General features: G+C 40.6%; 1 protein-coding gene across 1 annotated transcript in view; it reads left to right on the top strand.

The window, feature by feature from the left end:
- TXNDC11 (thioredoxin domain containing 11) overlaps nt 1–20,474 on the top strand; it is a 53,597-nt gene that overhangs the window by 18,483 nt on the left and 14,640 nt on the right. The window contains exons 6-7 of the mRNA XM_075179796.1: nt 7,762–7,874; nt 10,116–10,316. Coding sequence (XP_075035897.1) covers nt 7,762–7,874; nt 10,116–10,316 — 314 coding nt within the window. The remainder of the gene's footprint in view (nt 1–7,761; nt 7,875–10,115; nt 10,317–20,474) is intronic.

Consider the following 20,474-nt stretch of genomic DNA (forward strand, 5'->3'; position numbering starts at 1 on the left):
TGAAGAACTTCACTGAAGGACCGCGAGAGAAAAGACAGTGTTAGGTAAGTGATACACTTCACAGGAACAGCCGTATTTTGGAACGGCTGTTCCTGTGTTGATTTTTTAATAAATATGATAAATCTTTCAATCCGCATCTATGCGATGAGGATTGAAAAGTTTCATTCCTATTTTGCAGTGCTTTGTAAATAGACCCCTTAGCATCTAATAGCCATGATTGTGAGTGTCCTTTTCATGGGTACTTCTAGAAAGTTGATTTTTCCACCCAAAATATAGTTGAAGGGTGGCTTAGGATTTCTATCCACAATTGTAATTGTTGAAACTGCATCTATATTCATACGTCTTCCGAGGCATAGCATAAGAGTGTAACAGGCACTGCAGCATGAAGTCATCATACAAGTTGGTTGATTGAATGAACTCTGAATAATGCACATAGCCGTTTCTACTAACTGCTTATACTAAACTTAGTGTCCATTTATGCAATTCTCCAAAGTCGTTGTGGTTTATTTTAAGTGACTAAGCTGTTATCTCTAAAACATACATTTTACGAGCCTTAAGTAATTTTCTGTAAGATGTATGGTTGATAACCTTGCAATAGTTCATGGTACCCTAGCATTGTTTATCCGTCAGTTCAGTAAGTTTGTTCCCTTTATTTAACTATTACAAACAACGCTTTATGTGTTTCTTTCTAAAACACAAATCCATGACCCACTTCTTACAGACACTCTGCTGCGTAGAACTAATATAAAATTAATAAAAAATAAAACTTTGTAAAACAAAATGGAAGAACTTTCTAGAACAGTTTATGTATTATATCCAGTGCTTGAATTGTACAAAGTGTCCTGTTATAGTATACATAAAAGTTCCAAATGGTGTGTGAGCTGCCACAGGGGGTATGGCCAGTGTCTAGTGGCTGTGACTAGCTAAGGCAGCCTCCAGGCCCCTCCATATTTCCTTGTAATGGCATAAAAACCCTAAAGTTTATTGCATGAGGCTCATCCTTCTTGACACATCTCTCACTTGTTCCCACAGCTGGGACACAACATCCCCTCCCTGACTCAATGTCATTCACCCACCCTGTTAATGCTAATTAGTTTTGTCACTATCCTGTATCTGCTACTTTTTTTAGGTAAAGAGCCACATTTACCTCCCAAATTTGCCCCAGAGCCTCTGAACAATTTTTTATCCATGGGTGATCTGTGAACTGGTCTTTAGTAACATTACTTAAAGTAAGCCCCGTTTCCTCTACTTGGTTCTGGTGTCTAAATTATCCAGTAATGTAAGATGGTGTTACTATAATCTGAGATTTTCTGCATAAAAAAGCTGTGCCGCGTTTTCGTCTGGTATCAAATACTGGCATTATAACATAGAAGGACTAGCTGCTCTGGAAAGATTTTTAAAGCCCATGAGCAGGCAAAGGGATTCATCAAAAACATGCTCTCTGCCCATTCTATTTAAAGGGATAGTTTTGTACCTGCTTTTAAATGCGATGGAACTAAAGTGGGGAGAGCATTAAGAAACCAATCGCTGCAGTGCTACAATTGGGCAAAGCGACATAGACATGATAGGGAAACACTGGTTACGTTGCTGTGCACAGCCAGTCTGTCCCGGTGTACAAAGCTCACCACTGGTCCTGATAGCATGGATGAGGTGAGCTGGTTTGACATTTGCTATGGATCCTGTTATTTCTAGTTACACCCCTAGTTGATGGCATTTAATGGATAACTACACTGAAAAAGAAATAATTACAAAATATTATTCTTGTAGCTTTTACCGTCATTAACCATTTATTCTTCATCTACTGAAGCTTATCCCTGATATCGATTATTCAGATCTAAGAATAAGTGATTAGCAGTATAAAAGCTAAGATAGCCACTGCTATTAGAGAGAGGAATGAAAAGGTAATTGTCATTTTTAACCCATGCACATGTTGACAAAGCCTTGTTTGTTTTCAAATGTATTATGAAAAGGTAATAACATTAGAAATTGTGGGAATAGTAGTAGCAAAAGTTAAATAAATAAATAAAATAAAAAATTCCTAGGAGTTTTTTCACTGCTCAGTAACTGATACAGATGACCTGTGTAATCCGTCTGTCAGTTGTGGTTTTAGATGATTTACTTTCTTTATTTTCCCCCTGAAACTGGATAAGTAATTGCTTTCTCAAGTGTTGTCATAAAGTCAAAACAATGACAAGTTTGGTATTAGAACAGCAGGATCTTGTGCCACCTCCTAGGATCTGTGTAATTCTAGTACGCCTTTTAGAGGAAATAATTGTCCTGACCAAAGTAAGTCTGTCGTCTAAGTATGTGAGGTAAGGGTGGCTGGACTAAACGGTCTAATGCTCCTACTCAACTAGGAGAAGTTATTGGCATAAGGCAGTTTAATGATTGAATGGGGATTTTTTTCAGAACCGTTGTCAGTCCAGACAACACCTAGTTCAGATTCCATGGGGGATTGCAACTCTGGAATTGTGAAACTAAGCAACTTGCAGCTTTTAAACAAAAAATGCACTTATGACTGCAGTCTTAACCTTTAATGTGTGGGTTTAAAACCTATATCCAGCCACTCTTGTAGAAAGCCCAATATCCCAGCAATGTTGGGAGAGTCCAAGAGGCTGGTTCTGTCTACTTCCACATTCTTAGATTTTAGATTAACAGGTGTTGTTGAAGCTTCCTCATCTATAAGCACCCTTGATTTTAAAATGTACCACTAAGCATCCAGGCTGTAAGATGTAGGGTATTTCTTTATTTCTGGAAGAAGTAGTGTAGCTGTTTGTTATTTTGTATGGGATGGGTTTACCTTTCGTGCAGGTCTGGCTTTCTCCTGGGGCGCTTCCTGTCTACAATAGGGTAGCAGCATTTGGGACTGTGCCGGAGCTGGCGTCTTGACGCCGCTATGGTTGAGTAAAGCTCCTCCATATGGCTTTGGGCCATCTTCTCCCCACTGGAGTGAAGACATGGCTTCTGTGACTCCTGAAGATGTGTACAGTACAGGGGCACACAGAGATGTCACTACCAAGGCAGTGTCAAAAGCAGGCAGGACACCGCTTGTGGTTTTGTGCAAGACTCCAGCCTACTGGCAGAAGACATATCTGCACATATGGACCAGGAGCCCACCCCAAAAAAGCTAAGGAGCTATAGGACACTGCTAGGTATGCCCTTAGTAGGGGTGTTTTATAACTTCTATTATAGGTTTTTCCGTTAGTTGGTATCTTTTTGTTTTTCTTCTTTTTCTTTTTAGAACACCATACGATGTGGAGCTTGTGCAAGGAAAAACAGCCAGCAAAGTTAAGGATCGTGTATGTGGGGCATGTGATCCATTACCAAATGACTATGTAGCAACTTTGTGTTTGATATGTACCCCTAAAAAGATGGAGGATTCACAATCTCCAGAACAATTGAAATAGTTTTTTTTCTCCTGCATGATGAAATCAAATGATTCAAGAGCAAGGGTCAAACATGGATAGAACCCAAACTGATCAGTATGTGGAACACTGGATTCCTGGTCTATCTACTGGATCACTTGGCTCTTTGATAGTTAGATACTGAGTCTTATCATCTATGAGTAGGGATGATACATTGGTCCCCAATACACCACAGGATGCTCTTTGAATTTTACTTGATGGTCTAAAAAAATAAAATAGTGTTTCATACTTGGAAGTTTTGAAGGATCTAGTTTATAGTAAGAGTGCCAAGCTTTAGATAAGTACCAACCTAATATGAACAGAATGAACCGTATGTATCCCTTTCAGGATAAGGATGTATCCAAATAGTGTCTGGTACCTAAAATTGATTCAGCTATATTAGGTCTGTCATCGAGAACCACTATTCCATTTGATGATGGTCTCCTGAAAGACCATATGAACAGGAATATGGAGAGCTGTTTCAAAAAGTTACATATTTTTTCAAGCATTGCACTCAAGTCTGCTATTGCAGTAGCCTCAGTCTCTAGAGCTCTTAGATTATGGGCTAGTACTTTGCAGACAGATATTGAAGAAAAGATCAGTAGGCTATATCTTCTGAAATGTGTAGAAATTATGCAAAAAAGCCATGCTGGATATTATTGTTTTTTTCTTTTAGAAACATGTCTTCAGCAGAAGTAACAAGAATAGCTCTTTGGCTATGCCCATGGGTAGCAGCCCTGCAGTCAGAAAACCATCTGGCCACAGTTCCATTTGTGGGCACGTTTCTTTTTGGTGAAAAACTTAAAACTATTCCTCAAAAATCTGCTGTAAGTAGATCAAACAGTCTACCTTTAAGATAGAAGACAACAGTTTAAGGACGCTCATATTTACAGACCTGGAAAACCGTATTCCAGGCAGTGCTTTGCAGGGGTTTGGAAACTCACCACTCAGGACTAGTTGGTACAAGATGTTTCAGCAAGGGATACAGTATAGAGTTTCCCATTCTGCCTTATGGGAACAACTTTGTCATGTCCCGAAATCATTCTTCTCTCGTGGAGCAACAAGCTTTTGAAGACGGCCTTCAAAACCTGGTGAAAGTGAAAGTTATTATTCCTGTTCCTGGAAATCGGGACGACACCCGCTTTTATTCAAAACTATTCCTAGTTCAAAAGTCATCAGGAGGTTTCAGAACCATTTTGGACTTGCAAAGTCTCAATTGTATTGTGCAAGCAAGGCAACTCCATTCTCATTGTTATAGGGGAAGGAGATTTTTTTTTTTTTATTTTTTTTTTTTAAATTTCAATAGATCTGCAGGATGCATATTTTTACATCCAGCACCATTGATTTTTTTAGACTCTTTATCCAGGGTTGTCCATTTCCGTTCACTTGCCTTTCATTCAGCCTTTTCACATCTCCAAGTACCTTAACTTGGTTCACGTAGTCCTATGGTGGCTCTCGGAAAGCATGGCATAACCCTGTGTCTGTATCTGGACAACATCTTGGTTATAGCTAAATCAGAACAGATTGCCCAAGATATGACATCCCAGGTGAACCTTTTTCCGAAAGCAACATGGTAGGAAAAGTCATCTTGTGCCCTTGCAACAACTCCTGTTTTTGGAAGTCCAGATAGATACTGCAAAAGACAAACTATGCCTCTAACAGGAGAGATTTGTCAAGATTCAATCTTTCACAGTAGGTTCAGTCTCAGACAAGTTTCAGCAAGGATTTGTCTCCGTCTGCTTGGAATGTTTTCCTCAACCATAGGTGTTCTTTCTTGGGCAGAATGGCATATATACGAGACCTCAAGTTGGATGTACTTGCCAAGTGGGATCACAGTTTAAATTCCTTTTGTCTTTCCAGGATCACAAAACAGTCCCCCCAACTAGTGACAAGATCCCAGTTTACAGAGTCAAGGTGTAACACTTTCAGAGTCAGAGTGGGTAGAGCTTCCAGTTCTATAGGTTGGGGAAATCAGCATACAGTAATAAATTATACAAGGCATCTGGCTAAAAAAAGGAAAAGAATGTCCCAAGGGAATGTTGTAGAAATGAGAGCAGTTTGGCATGCAATTCAACACTTTATATTCTACCTACAGTACAAACATATAAAGATACTTTCCGACAACAGAACAGTAGTTGCTTTCATAAATAAGCAAGAAGACACCAAGAGCAAGACAATGTCAGATGTGACAGCTCTGTGGGCAGAAAAAAATCCCAAATCTTTTTTTGGCCCTTTTATGTAGCAGGCAAAGACAATGTCATAGCATGTTCTTGATGCCAAGTTGGCCTCGCAAAGCCTTTTTTTTTTATGTATTTATTTATTTTTAAGCAGCAAAATGATTGTGACCAAAAATTAAACCTTATTCTACCTAGGGGTGTCCTTCAGCTTTCTTGGGGTGGGCTCCTGGTCCATCTGGGCAGGGATTCCTTCTGCCAGCAGTGGCAGTAGTAGGCTGGAGTCTTGCATAACATTCTTCTCAAATGGCCCACCCTTAAAGTATTATTTCTAGTAGCAATTACATCTGTTTGTCTAGTAGATCTGCATGCCCTGGTGGTGTAAGGAGCCTTTCTTAAACATCTATGCTGATAAAGCATAATGGCATAATCATCCTGCTTATTTACCAAAAGTTGTTTCTTCCTTCTGTATTAATCAAGAAATAATGCTGCACTCTCTCTGTTTGCATCTAACATCATACTGTAGATTTTGTTAGCTCAATATCTATTTATCTCTCCAGTACAAAGAGTTTCAGAAAAACTGGATAACACTTTGTTCTTCCCAGTATTCCCTGCAAATGATGTGCTCCATCAAAACCTACCTACCTTGGCAAGATGGATCAAGGATGTTATTGCACAGGCATACAAGTGGAACGGGGGAGTAAAGTGCCTAAACTATTAAAGGCACACTCTACAAGGGCTGTGGCTACGTCCTGGGCATGCAAGGCTCAGACTTCAGCAAACGATATCTGCAAAGTCAACAATTCACACATTTACCAAACATTCTATGTCATCTGCTGCTGACGCGCCATTCATTTCCTTTCCTTGAAATACTTCATGGCAGCCCTATGTTTCCCACCCATGTTCTATTCTTATATTTTCGTAGGACAGCTTGGGAAGTTACTAAAGACACTGGTATGGAGGAGAAGTCACCTTATATACCCTCCAGGTGTGTTTAAATTTCCTGTCTACACTCAGCTCAGTAAGGAGTTAACCCATTGTAAGGGCTGTCATGGAGTATTTCAAGGAACATAAATTAACGGTGAGTATAATTCTCCATTTTTTGATATTTTCCTTATGAACGAGCAAGCTTCACTTCAAAAGATTTTGATATATAAATGGTTTAATTTCTGGATTTTTCCACTCTGGTTTAATTTCTGAATAGTTCTTAGATCCAGAAATCTCCAGTCTTGCAAACATCTGATCATCAATACACTGTGCCTCCATTTCCTCAATATTCATAGTGACACAGCTGTCTAAGGGTTAACTATGTTGCAACAGACTGAACTTGGTGAATTTGAACAAAAACTTTCTATTTTTATTATAAAGTTAGAATGAGAATGAATGACTAGAAATGTATTTTATGACCATTATAGTGTAATTTGACCTCAAAGAATCAGATATACGAATCTTGATGTTCTGTCATGTGTAAAATACACTTAATATGCTGTGCTGGCTAGTTTTATGATCTAGTGTGGGCATAAGCTGTATAATGAATATCAATGTTTAAGTTTATACAAACCTTATTAACACTCTGGGTAAAGCTATCTAAATTGCATGGGCTCACTAGATCTTTGATCATTCAACAATTTCTTGGTGCCCCTTTCATAACAGAAGTGTGCGGAGCCTCTCACTGTACAGGCAGCCAGGGTCCAACCCCTCCCCCTTCGGTGCCCCTGATCCATTTTCACCTATAGATGGTATTTAGAAGTGACCATTTCCAGTGTAATCACTCCTACAAAAGTCATGTTCTCAGGTGGTAAAGTGTTTGCTGAATAATCAAAAGATCAGTTTCAGCATATCATCATCATCATCATCATCATCATTTATTTATATAGCGCCAACATATTCCGTAGCGCTTTACAATTGGGATATAAGTTTGGAATAAAAAATACTGTATTGTGATCTGGACAAAGTTTTTAACTGAATGCAACTTTGCAAGGGTGTGAATAATTTTAGAAATTACTGTTTGTAAAAATGCATATATATATTTCAGTGCAACATCCCTGTTAAAATGTTAAAGTAGTTATATATAGACTCTTGGCCATGAGAAAATATTGAGGTGTATATGCTGATTATCTGGAAACACTATGCCATTTTTACGTTTGGTCATCTCTTACATTTCTTCTTTGGTCTCATTTCAGATTACATAGAAACAATCAAATTTGGGATTATCACTGCTCGGAAGCTTGCAAGAGAAATCTCCCTCACCAATCCAGGAAGTGTTTATTTGCACAGAAATCTAAATTCTTCTTTAGTAAGTACATGGTTGGAAGGAAAACACCTTTTTACAAGGTTTAATGTAATAGTATTATACAATTTATTTTCAGATGGTGACGTAGGGAACAGGCAGGGGGTGGATAACAAAGGAGCACAGTTGTCTGACAGTGAAAGGAGGAAAATATGAGAAAAGAGGGCCCTACTCATGAGAGCTTTGTGCTTAATGAGTTTTTAGGACCATTTGAATAAGTTTTAGAGAATGTTGAAAAGTCCCAATTGGGCGTGGGAGTGAGTTCCATAGGTGAGAAGCAGTGCGGGAGAAGTATTGGAGGCGGCAGTCATTAGAGGTGACCAGTGGGGAGGAGAGACGGTGGTGTTTGGCAGAGAGGGCTGGAGGGAGTTTGGATGGACGTGTAGAGGGGAGCGAAGTGTTTGAGAGCTTTTAAAGTGAGGAGTTTGAACTGAATTCTGTGAGGGACAGGGAGCCAGTGTAGCGACTAACAGCGTGGGGACGCAATGCGTAGTGACAATATAGGTAAATGAGACATGCAGCAGCATTGAGGATGGATTGAAGTGGGGATGTCAGCGAGGAGGCAGTTGCAATAGTTGGGACGAGAAGAAGGGACTGATCCTGGAGATATTGCAGAGGTGGAAGAAGCATAATCTGAGAGAGGGACTGGATATGAGGAGTGAAAGAAAGGGAGGACCCTTAGGGAACACCAACAGGCAGAGGAGCAGAGGTGGAAATGAAAAAGGAACTGTTTGAGAGGTTGGTGGTAAACCTGTACTGTCTTTGGCAGTGAAAAGGTTATTTGTGACCTTGGTAAGGGCAGTTTTAAAGGAGTGGAAAGCACGAATGTCAGGTTAAACTGGTTCAAGGTGGGAGTGGGAGCCGCAAAAGGTGGTGAGGTGGTTGTAGTCAAGCTGCTCAAGACAAAGGGGAGAAGAAAGATCAGACCGTAGTTAGAGTGGAAGGTCAAGGTAGGGTTTGTGAGACATGGGCATGCTTGAAGGAGAGTAGAGGCACAGGTTGTGAAGAGATGGACGTGGTGAGAGCAGTCATCAGAAGAGATATGAAGATTAGGATTCGAGATTGGATACAGTCGAGTGGGGAGAAGATAAGAGAAAGTTGCGGTGGGGAGGGGGGGGGAGGAGGACAAGGGGAGTTGGGACGAGTGGGATCCGGCGGCATTTTTTATTTGTAAGTGTACTTACAAAATTTATACGCATATGAACCAATGTAATTCAAATCTTATTGGAAATCTAACTGAACTAGATCTCACAGTACAGGAAATTAATGTTTCCCTTACAAAGCTGTATAGAAATATGAAGTTTGGGAGGTGATGTGTTAAGACTAAATTAATGTCTGGTAATGTCAGTAGAAGGATACATTACCATGGCAACCATATATAAAGTGGACTTGTAGTGTTTCTCACTGATGAAGCTTATCATATTGGGATCATTCTTGGCAACAAAACAGCATCTTGCATTACGTTTAATGATTGTTACATAACCATGCCTATGTTTTGTGCTTGAAGTGGGGCAATTATTTAAATCATTGTCTTGTTAGTTTTATAAGGAAAAGCTACCTACATTCCATTTAATTCGCTGTACTTGATGTAGAACAATGCCTATAAAAATCATTAATCTTGAATAATGCAACACTAATACCAAATTTGCCATCTCAAAAAATATTGGGTGACTTTAATGAACTATAGGCAATGATTGTATTACAATAATGTCTCCTCTTCCTACAGACATTCTTTATCCTAATTCTTTGTTGGCAATCTCGTAATGCCATAGGAATTGTATAGAAATTAGTTGGTCACACTGGCTTTTCTCCAGCTATATTTCTTACAGAGAAAATTACAGCTTAAAGAAAGTGTCACACGGGTGTTTAAGAACACTGCACCTTTCAAGAGAAATATAACTTTCTGAATCTGATGGCAACATACAGCTTTAAAGGGAGCGTTTCCTGGCATTCAGCTGATTGACAGGGAATCTAGTTTACCCTTCACTACTGAGTTACTATTGGAGCGTCAGAACGTTGCGCATTTCAGGCTGTTAATGCGCGGTGTTCTACTATGTTATGCAGCAATTGTCTATACACTAATTAAAATGTCAACTGTCATGAGCATTTAAACACTGTACTAAGGTCAACACTGCTTGCAGGTTTTTGCCCCCTGACATTGCTTGTTTAAGATTAAAAACAAATTTGATAGCATTTTTGCAACGAGTCATTTTATTTTTGGTTCATTTATCTTTTTTTTGTTCCCAGGTCTACCCAGACAAAGAAATGAACTTCACAGCTGCAAATATTTGCAAGTGGGCACTAGACAATTGTGAGACTGTGGTGCCCTGGTTGCGTCCTCACGGTGGGAAAAGTCTTCTACTTAATAATGAACTGAAGAAAGGACCCGCTCTTCTCCTGTTCTTCCCCTTCAACCCATTAGCAGAAAAACAGCCGCTATTGGATGAGGTTAGTGAATGCAATGTTGCAGTAGGTATTGATCAGGACAGATTACCAAAATGAATGTTTCTGCTATTTCAAGGTTTATGTCCTTACATGATACTGGAGATGTTTGAAAAGGGTTAAAATACCTATTCTAGCTTATACAGTCTTGTGAAAAAGAAAGTACACCTGCTTTTACTTATCTGGACATATTTTAACTATATATTTATTAGCACTTGTGATGGTCAAATACAAACATTTGATTAGCTGCACCTGGCTCAAATTAACGTCTTTATTAACACCAAGGAGAAAATACATCTGCAATGATCACACAGAAATAAATGTTGTTGTTCATCAGCCTGGAAATAGTTATAAGGTCAGATCCAAACAATTTATCATTGTGCAGTGAAAGATTTATTTACAAATTGAGACAGTTGGCAGTCTTCCAAGGAATTGGTGTCCAAGAAAATCCATCCAAATATCAGACAACTTGATGCTCCAATAAATCACAAAGAACCCAAAAAGCTACATCCAGGGACCCTCAGACCTCTGTCTACATTAGGGATGTGCACTGGCCACTTTTGGTGTCTCGTGTTTTGTGTTTTGAATTCGGATTTGCTTGAGGTTTTGGGTTCGGATTTGTTTCGCAAAACACCTGACGAAAGGTTTTGGTTCGGATTTAAGGATTTGGATTCGGATTTATTTTGAAAAAAACATAAAAAGTGCTAAAAACCAGTTTTGTGGGTTTTTTTTCCACTCCTACGCTATTATTAACCTCAATAACATTCAATAACAATCATTTCCACTAATTTCCAGTCTATTCTGAACACCTCACAATATTGTTTTTAGGCCAAAAGGTTGCACCGAGGTAGCTTGAGCACATAATGCCAAAAAAAGAGGTACAAGATGGAATTGTTCTAGGCCCTCCCTCCCACCCCTCGCGAGATTCGACGCTAGACTTGGACCACAGAGCCTCGTTTTCATTTTTTTGCCCGCCGGAAATATCCGAACAGTGCTTGGATCCCGTTCGGATCCGCACTGTTCGGGTGGGCTCGGATTAGCGGAATCCGAGCCCGCTCATCTCTAGTCTACATGTTTAATGGTAAAGTTCTTGAGTCTGTCATCAAAGAGACAATACAAATATGGATATAATGGAAGTGAAGCCAGTAGAGAGACCCTTCTTTCCAGTAAAATCATTACATTATGGCTGTTTTGCAAAGTTGCATCTGAACACAAGACTTCTGAAACAATTAACTCTGGACAGACAGCGCCAAAGTGAAGTTATACGGTCTTAACATATAATACCATATTTGTAGAAAATCAAACGCAGTATATCACCAACAATCAAGCACAGTGGTGGGTGGTTAATAATTTGACATTGCTTGATGCCTCAGTCATTGAGTCCATCATGAGCTCCAGTTTATATTGTAGTATTCAAGGGGAAAATGTGAGGTAATCTGTAAAACAACTATGGCTTGGCCGAAACTGTAGAATGTGACCGGACAAGGATCATAATAACACCACTGTATCTACAATTGTATGGCTGGAAAAAATGGCCAAGTCAAACCCCATAAACATGTAGCAGTACCTTTTACAGCATGATCAGATGCCCTCTGTCATCAATGAACAGTGTTATAAATAAATAAGGGAGACACAATTCCTCAAATATAATGTAAGAGACTCTTACAGAAAACATTTATCTCAACATATTGCTGCTAAGGTGGTTCTACATGCTATGGACACTGAAGACGATTATATATAATCTATTATTATAGATTCCATTTTCCTTCCTTAGTAGTCATTGATAAGAAACTGATTTCCCTCCTCTCCCCACTTATATGACAAGGTACTAGTGTTTGTCTAAAGAGAGCTGTGAGGCCAATTATATTTGCATTTGAGTAGACTTGGTTTCTAATCAGGTACGTCAGCACTCCCACAGAAGTTTTGCAATTAAATTTTCTTAAGACAAAAACCTTTATGTGGAGAATACCACACACACACACACACACACACACACACACACACACACACACACACACACACACACACCTACACCTTTTTGGAAACAGTAAAAGAGATGTATATGGGCCCATCTGGGCGGTGGTAATTTGTGATCATGAGGAAATATATACTGGTTAAATATGTTTACATATTAAACACTAAGGGACTAAACACTGAACAATATTACAGTGTTTTAATGGTAAAGATCTAAATAATAGGAGATATACTATTTTCGTTAAAGGCTTGTGTAAGTTTGCAGAAGTTAGATTGAGTTAGACAATGTGATGTTGTAGTTTCGATAATGGAGATATGTGACTGTGTAGTTTGTGTTATATAGATAGGAATTGAATACATTTGAGACAGCGTTATAATTGACCCATATGGCTAGATATAGTGACTCCTGCTACACTGTACAATTGTGGGCAATTTATAGGACACAGTGAAACAGGATTAAGTGTTACATGGGCTAAGGTCAGTTGTTGTTTAATTTGGCAGCAAGGTGATGTTTACAAAGATTGCGGTGTTATGTTGAAGTATTAATATTTCCAAATGTTGATTGTTGATTTTAATACGGACTGTATTGTGTTATTGCTTTAACATGTGCTTTCAACACCTTCCCCATAAGGGAAGTTGTAATACATGTGTAAAGAGGACAATGTGTAATGATTGCTAGATAGAGATATTTGTGGTGGACTTGCAAGTATTGTATTGTAATGTATTATTGTTGTATTAATAAATATATTGCTAATACTTGTTGTATAGTTTAATAAGTTAAGAACTGGGCCTGTTATAGTTATAATGGTTGCATTGTTATACTGACTGTATTGTGTTTGTGTTAATAAGAAGTATACTGTCCTTGTTTAATAGTCACATATCTTGAGTGGTATAAAACAGGCAATTAAAAAATGGCTACCAGAGAGCCAAATGCTGTTATCATATGTTCTCAACAAAGCATGGTATGAGGTCGGCCATTTTTAAGTGTTGACTTTGTACTGGGAAGTCTTATTAAGCAGCGATGTTGTATTGGTAAGATTTGTCTGTAAGATAAGTTTTATGAGTACTAGAGTATATGTATTGCAATAGTGAGATATAGATATATATTGGTGTGCAAATAGGTTTAAGATAGAGATAATGCAGCCAACATGTGAATTGTCATGAATTCTGATACATACATGCGCACCCACATATTCATAAATTAACAAGAAATTTAGATATTGTACCTACACATTGTCATATATTATATGTACTGTGTGTAAGTTTGTTAATGAAATTATATTACATTACTGTACAAGTAAAGATTATGTTTCATACTTTTATAGCTGCCTTGTAATTGATAAAGGACATATTATATATAGAACTTTGAGATACAGTAAATTAGGTTTAAAAGGCACTGAATAGGCGTGTCCTAAGGGGGATTGGGTAAAATCATGTGGTTATGTAACGAGTGTATCCAGGAACCGAATACAAAGATAATGTGCGCAATTAAGGTGTAAACACAGGATCTTTTACAGACACATGGACTGTATCTTTGTTCACGGGTTGCCTTATATTTTATCTAATAAATAATGACAAAATCAAATCTGCTATGGGTCATTTATCACATGATTTTAAATGTATCAAATGACACAAATTGGTTTGGACTAGGTGACAATATCCTGCTATTTAAACCTAGACTTGAACAGATTTGAAAGAGGGTGTACTTTCTTTTTCAAGATTATAGTTGTCACTAAGGCTAATCCACAGCACAATATACTATGTTTGAATGGATTTGCCAGCCAAGATGGTGGCATCTGTGGGGGCATCTAATGGGAGGGGTGCAGGTTAGTCACATGAGTGCATTTCCATATAGACAGCAAAACAAATCTATTTGTGATTTTGTGTGATTGAATATTTACCTGAGCCGGCAGGGGCACAGAAGATGTGGTTTTCTTTCACTTTTTAGGAGTACGTGCACAGTCTTTTCCTTACAGCAAATGGACGTGATTTATCTGGGTCGTCAGAGTTGCAGGAAACAAGACCTTATCCTATATTTTTATTGGGACATATTTTGCACCTTCCAGTTTCACTTTTGAGAGAGAACACATTTCAAGCCCCACGTCAACCAATGTAATCATTACATGTTTCACTTGTCTGTTTGAGGAGACATTGGGACGGACTTAAATACATTCACTCGCACACTCTTCCCTAGGTCTTCGAATGAATCGGGAAAGAGTGTGTTAGGAGAAAAACAAAGAGGAGGAAATGAATGAAGAAATGAATGAAGGCTGTGTTCCTAGTGGTAATAGGTTGGACTTGCAGTTAATGTTGCATTCCATTTACCAAGCTTGTTTTCAGGTACAACCTTAAATCCACAAGTGTTTGGAAACACTCATATGTATAGGGGGCTTGCTCCTAAGATCGTAAATGTAAGTGCACCCAGATATGTGCCTGGCAGTCCTGGTGTCATTCACCAGATGTCAGAGAAATCAGTCCCACCATGAATGTGTGCCTGTGTTGTGGCTGACTGTATCTGTGTATATATAGCACATGCAGCAATTATAGCTACAGGTTTAGCATGTAGGCGGTGGATTGTATTGGGTGGGGTATTAAAGCTGAAGTACTCCTATATTCACTTTTGACCAACACTGGAGGCATAGAGCAGTAAATCAATCCTTTGAAAATATATAGTTTGTTATACTGTGTGCTTTTCTTATGGCCTTGAGCCAAGAACCTTGTGACCTTCCCATCCAGTGCAACATGACCTTTAAACGTTTCTGTTAAAAGGCATACAAGGCTTTTTTTCTTAAGAACTGTAGAATATTTTGTAAGGTTCAGGACAAATCCATTGTGATTGCACAACTTGTTTATTGACTCGTGAGCATATAAACTGTAAGAGTCTGACATTGTATGTAAGGTATTCCAACTAGTCAGTCCTCCCCAGAACTGTTTAAGCTATTTTGTATGTAGCTACATGTTTTCGTCTTGGCAGTACTTATAAGCTATGAAATTTTAAACTTTAAAAAAATAATACCTGGAGCCATGTAGAATATTAGTCCAAATTTAACACATAGTAAATATATAAATGTCTTCCTGTAAGCAAAATAGACAAGTGTCACATTATACCCATTTGTGCCCAGTATTTTTCAACCTCTGGAACAAAACATACTTTGACCTAATTGCATTCTCATCATCTGGAAATGGCAGTTGGCATTAAGTGTGGATGCAGTAGATTGTTACTAGATTACTAAAGAAGAAAGCATAATTACAGTGCAAGTCATTTGAAAAGATTCTTTTTGTAAAGTTTAAAGGGGCATAAAACTTGTGTTTTAATTGTGCCTAAAACAGGGGAATGAACAGCTATAGCACACATCAAATTATCTTTGAATGCTGGGTAATGTTGCTGCTGTCACATAGCCCATGCAGTACAATTTCTCCATGAGTAATGTTACACACCAAGCTACAGAACACCCGATGTTTGGGATAATAAATAACTTAATTTAAAATTTAACAAATCAATAGCATTTGTGATCTCACCTGAGGTAACTCAGTTACTTGCATAAAAAACACAGTAGCTGAATGTCAAGAAATGCAAGTGGCTGACAGCTACCCCTGCTCAGACCACAGATTGGGAAGTGTAATAACTATATAGCCCTCTATGGCAGTAGGGAGCCCAAAAGGGTAGAGCCCCATGTTGCTGGGCTGGGGTAACAATGGAGTTTCACTTTTGCCACCCCAGTGGTCTCCGTATAATGGATATTGATACCTTTGCCCATTATACCAAAAGAGTAAAAATGTTACCCATGATTTGAAAGTAAGTTTTAATTGCATAAAAGTTTAGTTAAAGCCCTTGTTCATCAATTAATTAAATAAAAAATGACATCTTCTTTCTTGATTCCTCAGAGTACAAATAAAATCGAAAAATCCCCATAAAAATGATCCACCCCAACCCACAAAGAATGGCAGATGCAAAAAAAAAACCCAAGAAGAACCAGAACTTCCCTTAACAGTCAGCCAATCACAAGCGGTTGCACACACTGGCCTCTTGTGATCTTTTGCGTTGATCATTTTACAGCAGACTTTCGTAGAGAGCGGTTGGATCATTTATTTTGCAATGGTTGTTCCGCTCTTCCCCTCAAATTTTCTGGTGGGAGGGTAACCCACCTGGTTCAAAGTAAAGTAATTTCTTCTTAAAGTGCTGTGTCCTTGTGCACCAATCGCAAAGCACACTGGTAGGAGAGAATGCACTTTTTTTTTTTATTATTATTAATTTTTATTTATAGGGCGCCACTAGGTGTCCGTAGCGCCGTACAGGGACAAACAAAATTAAAATACAAGATGAGACAGCACACTACAGTAAACAATAAGCACAGTAACTCGGTGAGCTCAAAGCACAGCTAGAGGGGAGGGGAGGGGAGAGGGGATGGTCCTGCATACGGCTGAGCCCGAGAGGGAGGGCCCGGATGACAGGGAAACCCCCAGAGGGGAGAGGGGACGGGGGGGGGGGGGGGGGGAGAGGGTCCTCGAGGAGGAGGGCTAGGTAGCTGGAGAGCCGAGTTAAGAGTGGTGAGGACAGGAGGAGAGATGACCCTGCTCAGAGGAGCGTACAATCTAAGGGGTGGGGTAGACAGACAGAGAGACACAGGGGAGAGAGGGAGAGATAAGGATAAGGGAAGGGGAATGAAGGGGAAGAGGTAGAAGAAAAGGTAGGAAATTAAGTGGGAGACTGGAAGGCTTTAAGAAAAAGGTGGGTTTTTAGAACCCGTTTGAAACTGGACAGATTAGGGGCAGTTCTGATAGAGGGAGGGAGCTTTTTCCAGTGGAGGGGGGCAGCGCGGGCGAAGTCTTGGATACGCGCATGGGAGGAGGTGATCAGGGGGGAAGAGAGGCGACGGTCATTGGCAGATCGGAGAGGGTGGGATGGAGCATGAATAGAGAGGAGGGTGGAGATGTAGGGTGCAGTGGAGTTGGCGAGGGCCTTGTATGTAAGAGTGAGGAGCTTGAAGAGGAATCTGTAGGGGAAGGGGAGCCAATGAGGGGGGAGACAGATGAGGAGCTGCGAGAAAGTAAGATAAGCCTAGCGGCCGCGTTGAGGACAGATCGAAGGGGAGCGAGATGAGAGTGGGGGAGGCCAGTAAGGAGGACGTTGCAGTAGTCCAAGCGGGAAATGATCAGAGAGTGAATAAGACATTTGGTGGCACCGTGGGAGAGGAAGGGCCGGATGCGAGCTATGTTACGCAGCTGGAAGCGGCAGGATTTAACAAGAGAGAGAATGTGGGGGCCAAAGGAGAGGGAGGAGTCGAGGATGACACCGAGGCAGCGAAGTTGGGGACCAGGGGAGATAGAGGTGTTGTTGACAGTGATAGAGAGATCAGAAGGGGGCGAGGTGTGAGAGGGAGGAAAGACTATGAGTTCAGTTTTGGCAAGGTTAAGTTTGAGGAATTGAGAGGACATCCAGGATGAGATGGCAGAGAGACAGGTGGACACCCTAGAGAGGAGGGAGGGAGAGAGATCAGGAGAGGAGAGGTAAAGTTGAGTGTCATCAGCGTAGAGGTGGTAGTTGAGGCCGTAGGAGCTGATGAGTTCACCCAGGGAAGAGGTGTAGAGGGAGAAGAGTAAGGGTCCCAGGACAGAGCCCTGGGGGACTCCGACTGGAAGGGTGGACGGGGGGGGGGAGAGAGATCCAGAGGTGGTGACAGAGAAGGATCGGTCAGCAAGGTAAGAGGTGAACCAGGACAAAACTGGGCCGGAGAGGCCAAAGGACTGGAGGGTGTGGAGGAGGAGGGGGTGGTCGACGGTGTCAAAGGCTGCAGAGAGATCAAGGAGAATGAGAAGGGAGAAGTGGCCCCTGGCTTTAGCAGAGAGGAGATCATTGGTGACTTTAGCTAGGGCCGTTTCAGTGGAGTGAAGGGGCGGAAGCCAGACTGGAGAGGATCAAGGAGGGAGTGTTCGGAAAGGTAGGAGGAGAGACGGCTGCAGACGAGCCTCTCGAGAATTTTGAAAGCAAAGGGGAGAAGTGATATGGGGCGATAGTTAGAGGGAGAAGTAGGGTCAAGATTAGGTTTCTTGAGGATGGGGGATACGAGAGCATGTTTGAAGGAGGAGGGGAAGATGCCGGTGGAGAGGGAAAGATTAAAGAGGTGAGAGCAGGTGGTGGGGAAAAGGGAGCGAAGAAGGTGGGAGGGGATGGGATCCAGGGGATAGGTAGATGGGGGGGAGGATGAAATGAGAGAGTGGACTTCCTCGCCCGTGGTGGGGCGGAAGGAGTGGAAGGGTAGGTGGCTAGGGGGGGGGGGGGTTACGGAAAAGTGGGGGGGTGGATGAGAGAGTGGAGGATGAGATATTAAGTTGGATGGCTTCAATTTTAGAGGAGAAAAAGGAGGCAAAGTCGGAGGCAGTCAGGGTGGAGGGGGTGGGGCCAGAAGGGTGCTGAAGGTGGCGAAGAGGCAGCGGGGGTTAGAGGATTGGGAAGAGATGAGGGATTTAAAGAAAGATTGTTTAGCGAGTGAGAGGGCAGAGCTGTAGGATGAAAGGATGAATTTAAAGTGGAGGAAGTCAGCCAGGGAGCGGGATTTTCTCCAGTGGCGTTCAGCGGTACGGGAGCATTTTTGGAGGAAGCGGGTAAATTTGGAGTGCCAGGGTTGGGGTTTGGAACAGCGAGGGTGGACGGAGTGGGCAGGGGCGATAGCATTCAGAGCAGATGTGAGATTGTAGAGGGAGACCGCCTGGTTGGGGCAGGCCATAGAGGAAAGGGGAGAAAGGAGGGTTTTAAGAGAGGAGGACAGAGAGGCCGGGTTGAGAACGTCGAGGTTGCGAATGGACAGAGTAGGTTTGGGCAGGGGAAGAGAGAGAGGAGGAGAGGAGATGGTGATCGGATAGAGGAAAGGGAGAGATTGAGAAGTCAGATAGACTACAGAGGTAGGAGAAGACGAGTTCCAAAGAGCCATATAACATCTAACAATAACAAACTCCAACCCACCCAGTTATGTCACACAAAATCAAATGCAATTCTGTGGGAAGATAGCTATGCAACTAGTTCCTTTGATGGAAGCTTGAAAATGTATTCCAAAGACCTATAAACAAATCATGACAACCATGTTCTTATGTCTTCCTCCGCATGCTTGGTAGTATAATTAAGAAGAAGAAAAATTGGATGATTAGGTAATTGTAGCCAGCTGTCTTATTTTACTCTGTTTGGGATAATAAATAAATTAATTTAAAATTAACAAATCAATAGCATTTGTGATCTCACCTGAGGTAACTCAGTTACTTGCATAAAAAACACAGTAGCTGAATGTCAAGAAATGCAAGTGGCTGACAGCTACCCCTGCTCAGACCACAGATTGGGGAGTGTATCCAGCTGTCTTATTTTACTCTGTTCCAAAAGTCCAACACGCTGTCTTTAACACATTTTGCTGCATTCACACGTTTGACGTTTTGGAGAATATCCCGTTATATCTGACATATTTGATAACAAAAGCATAAATATGTCTGTGAAATGATCTCCACGTGTCATTTATTACATATTTTGTCAGCCTCACCCGTCCTTTTTATTGTTTCATTAATAGTCGCTAGATCCTTAAAGTCCATTCCCCATATTATTTTTTATTTTATATTACTATTTCACGGAGAGGTATTGAATAGTTTTCTAATTTCTGTATACAAGGAAGATAATGACCCCATTTGGCCAAGGTTTCCCTGGCCATTTATTAAATATGAGTAGCCCAAGGGATTCACCATCTAGATTAGAGGTTAATGGGGCTGGCTGCTTTGAGACCACTGGTGCCATCTGGGGAGGTCCGATATGAAACATAGAATTTGATGGCAGATAAGAACCGCTTGGCCCATCTAGTCTGCCCATTGTTTTGTTAACCTATAGCAACCTTAAACCTTATTTGATCCCTTATTCTTAATAAGGATATTCTTATGTCTATCCCAAGCATGTTTAAACTGCTCTACTGTATTGGCCTCTACCACATCTGATAAGAGGCTATTCCACTTATCCACTACCCTTTCTGTGAAGTAGTTTTTCCTCAAATTTCCTCTGAACCTACTTCCTTCCAGTCTCTGTGCATGTCCTCATGTTCTAGTACTTCTTATCCTTCGAAGAATGTTTCCCTCCTGTACCTTGTTCAAACCCTTGATATATTTGAAAGTTTCTATCATGTCCTCCCTTTCCCTTAACTGTTCCAAACTATACATATTAAG

Source organism: Mixophyes fleayi, chromosome 7 (genome assembly GCF_038048845.1).
Source record: "Mixophyes fleayi isolate aMixFle1 chromosome 7, aMixFle1.hap1, whole genome shotgun sequence".
NCBI classification, from domain to species: Eukaryota; Metazoa; Chordata; class Amphibia; order Anura; family Limnodynastidae; genus Mixophyes; species Mixophyes fleayi.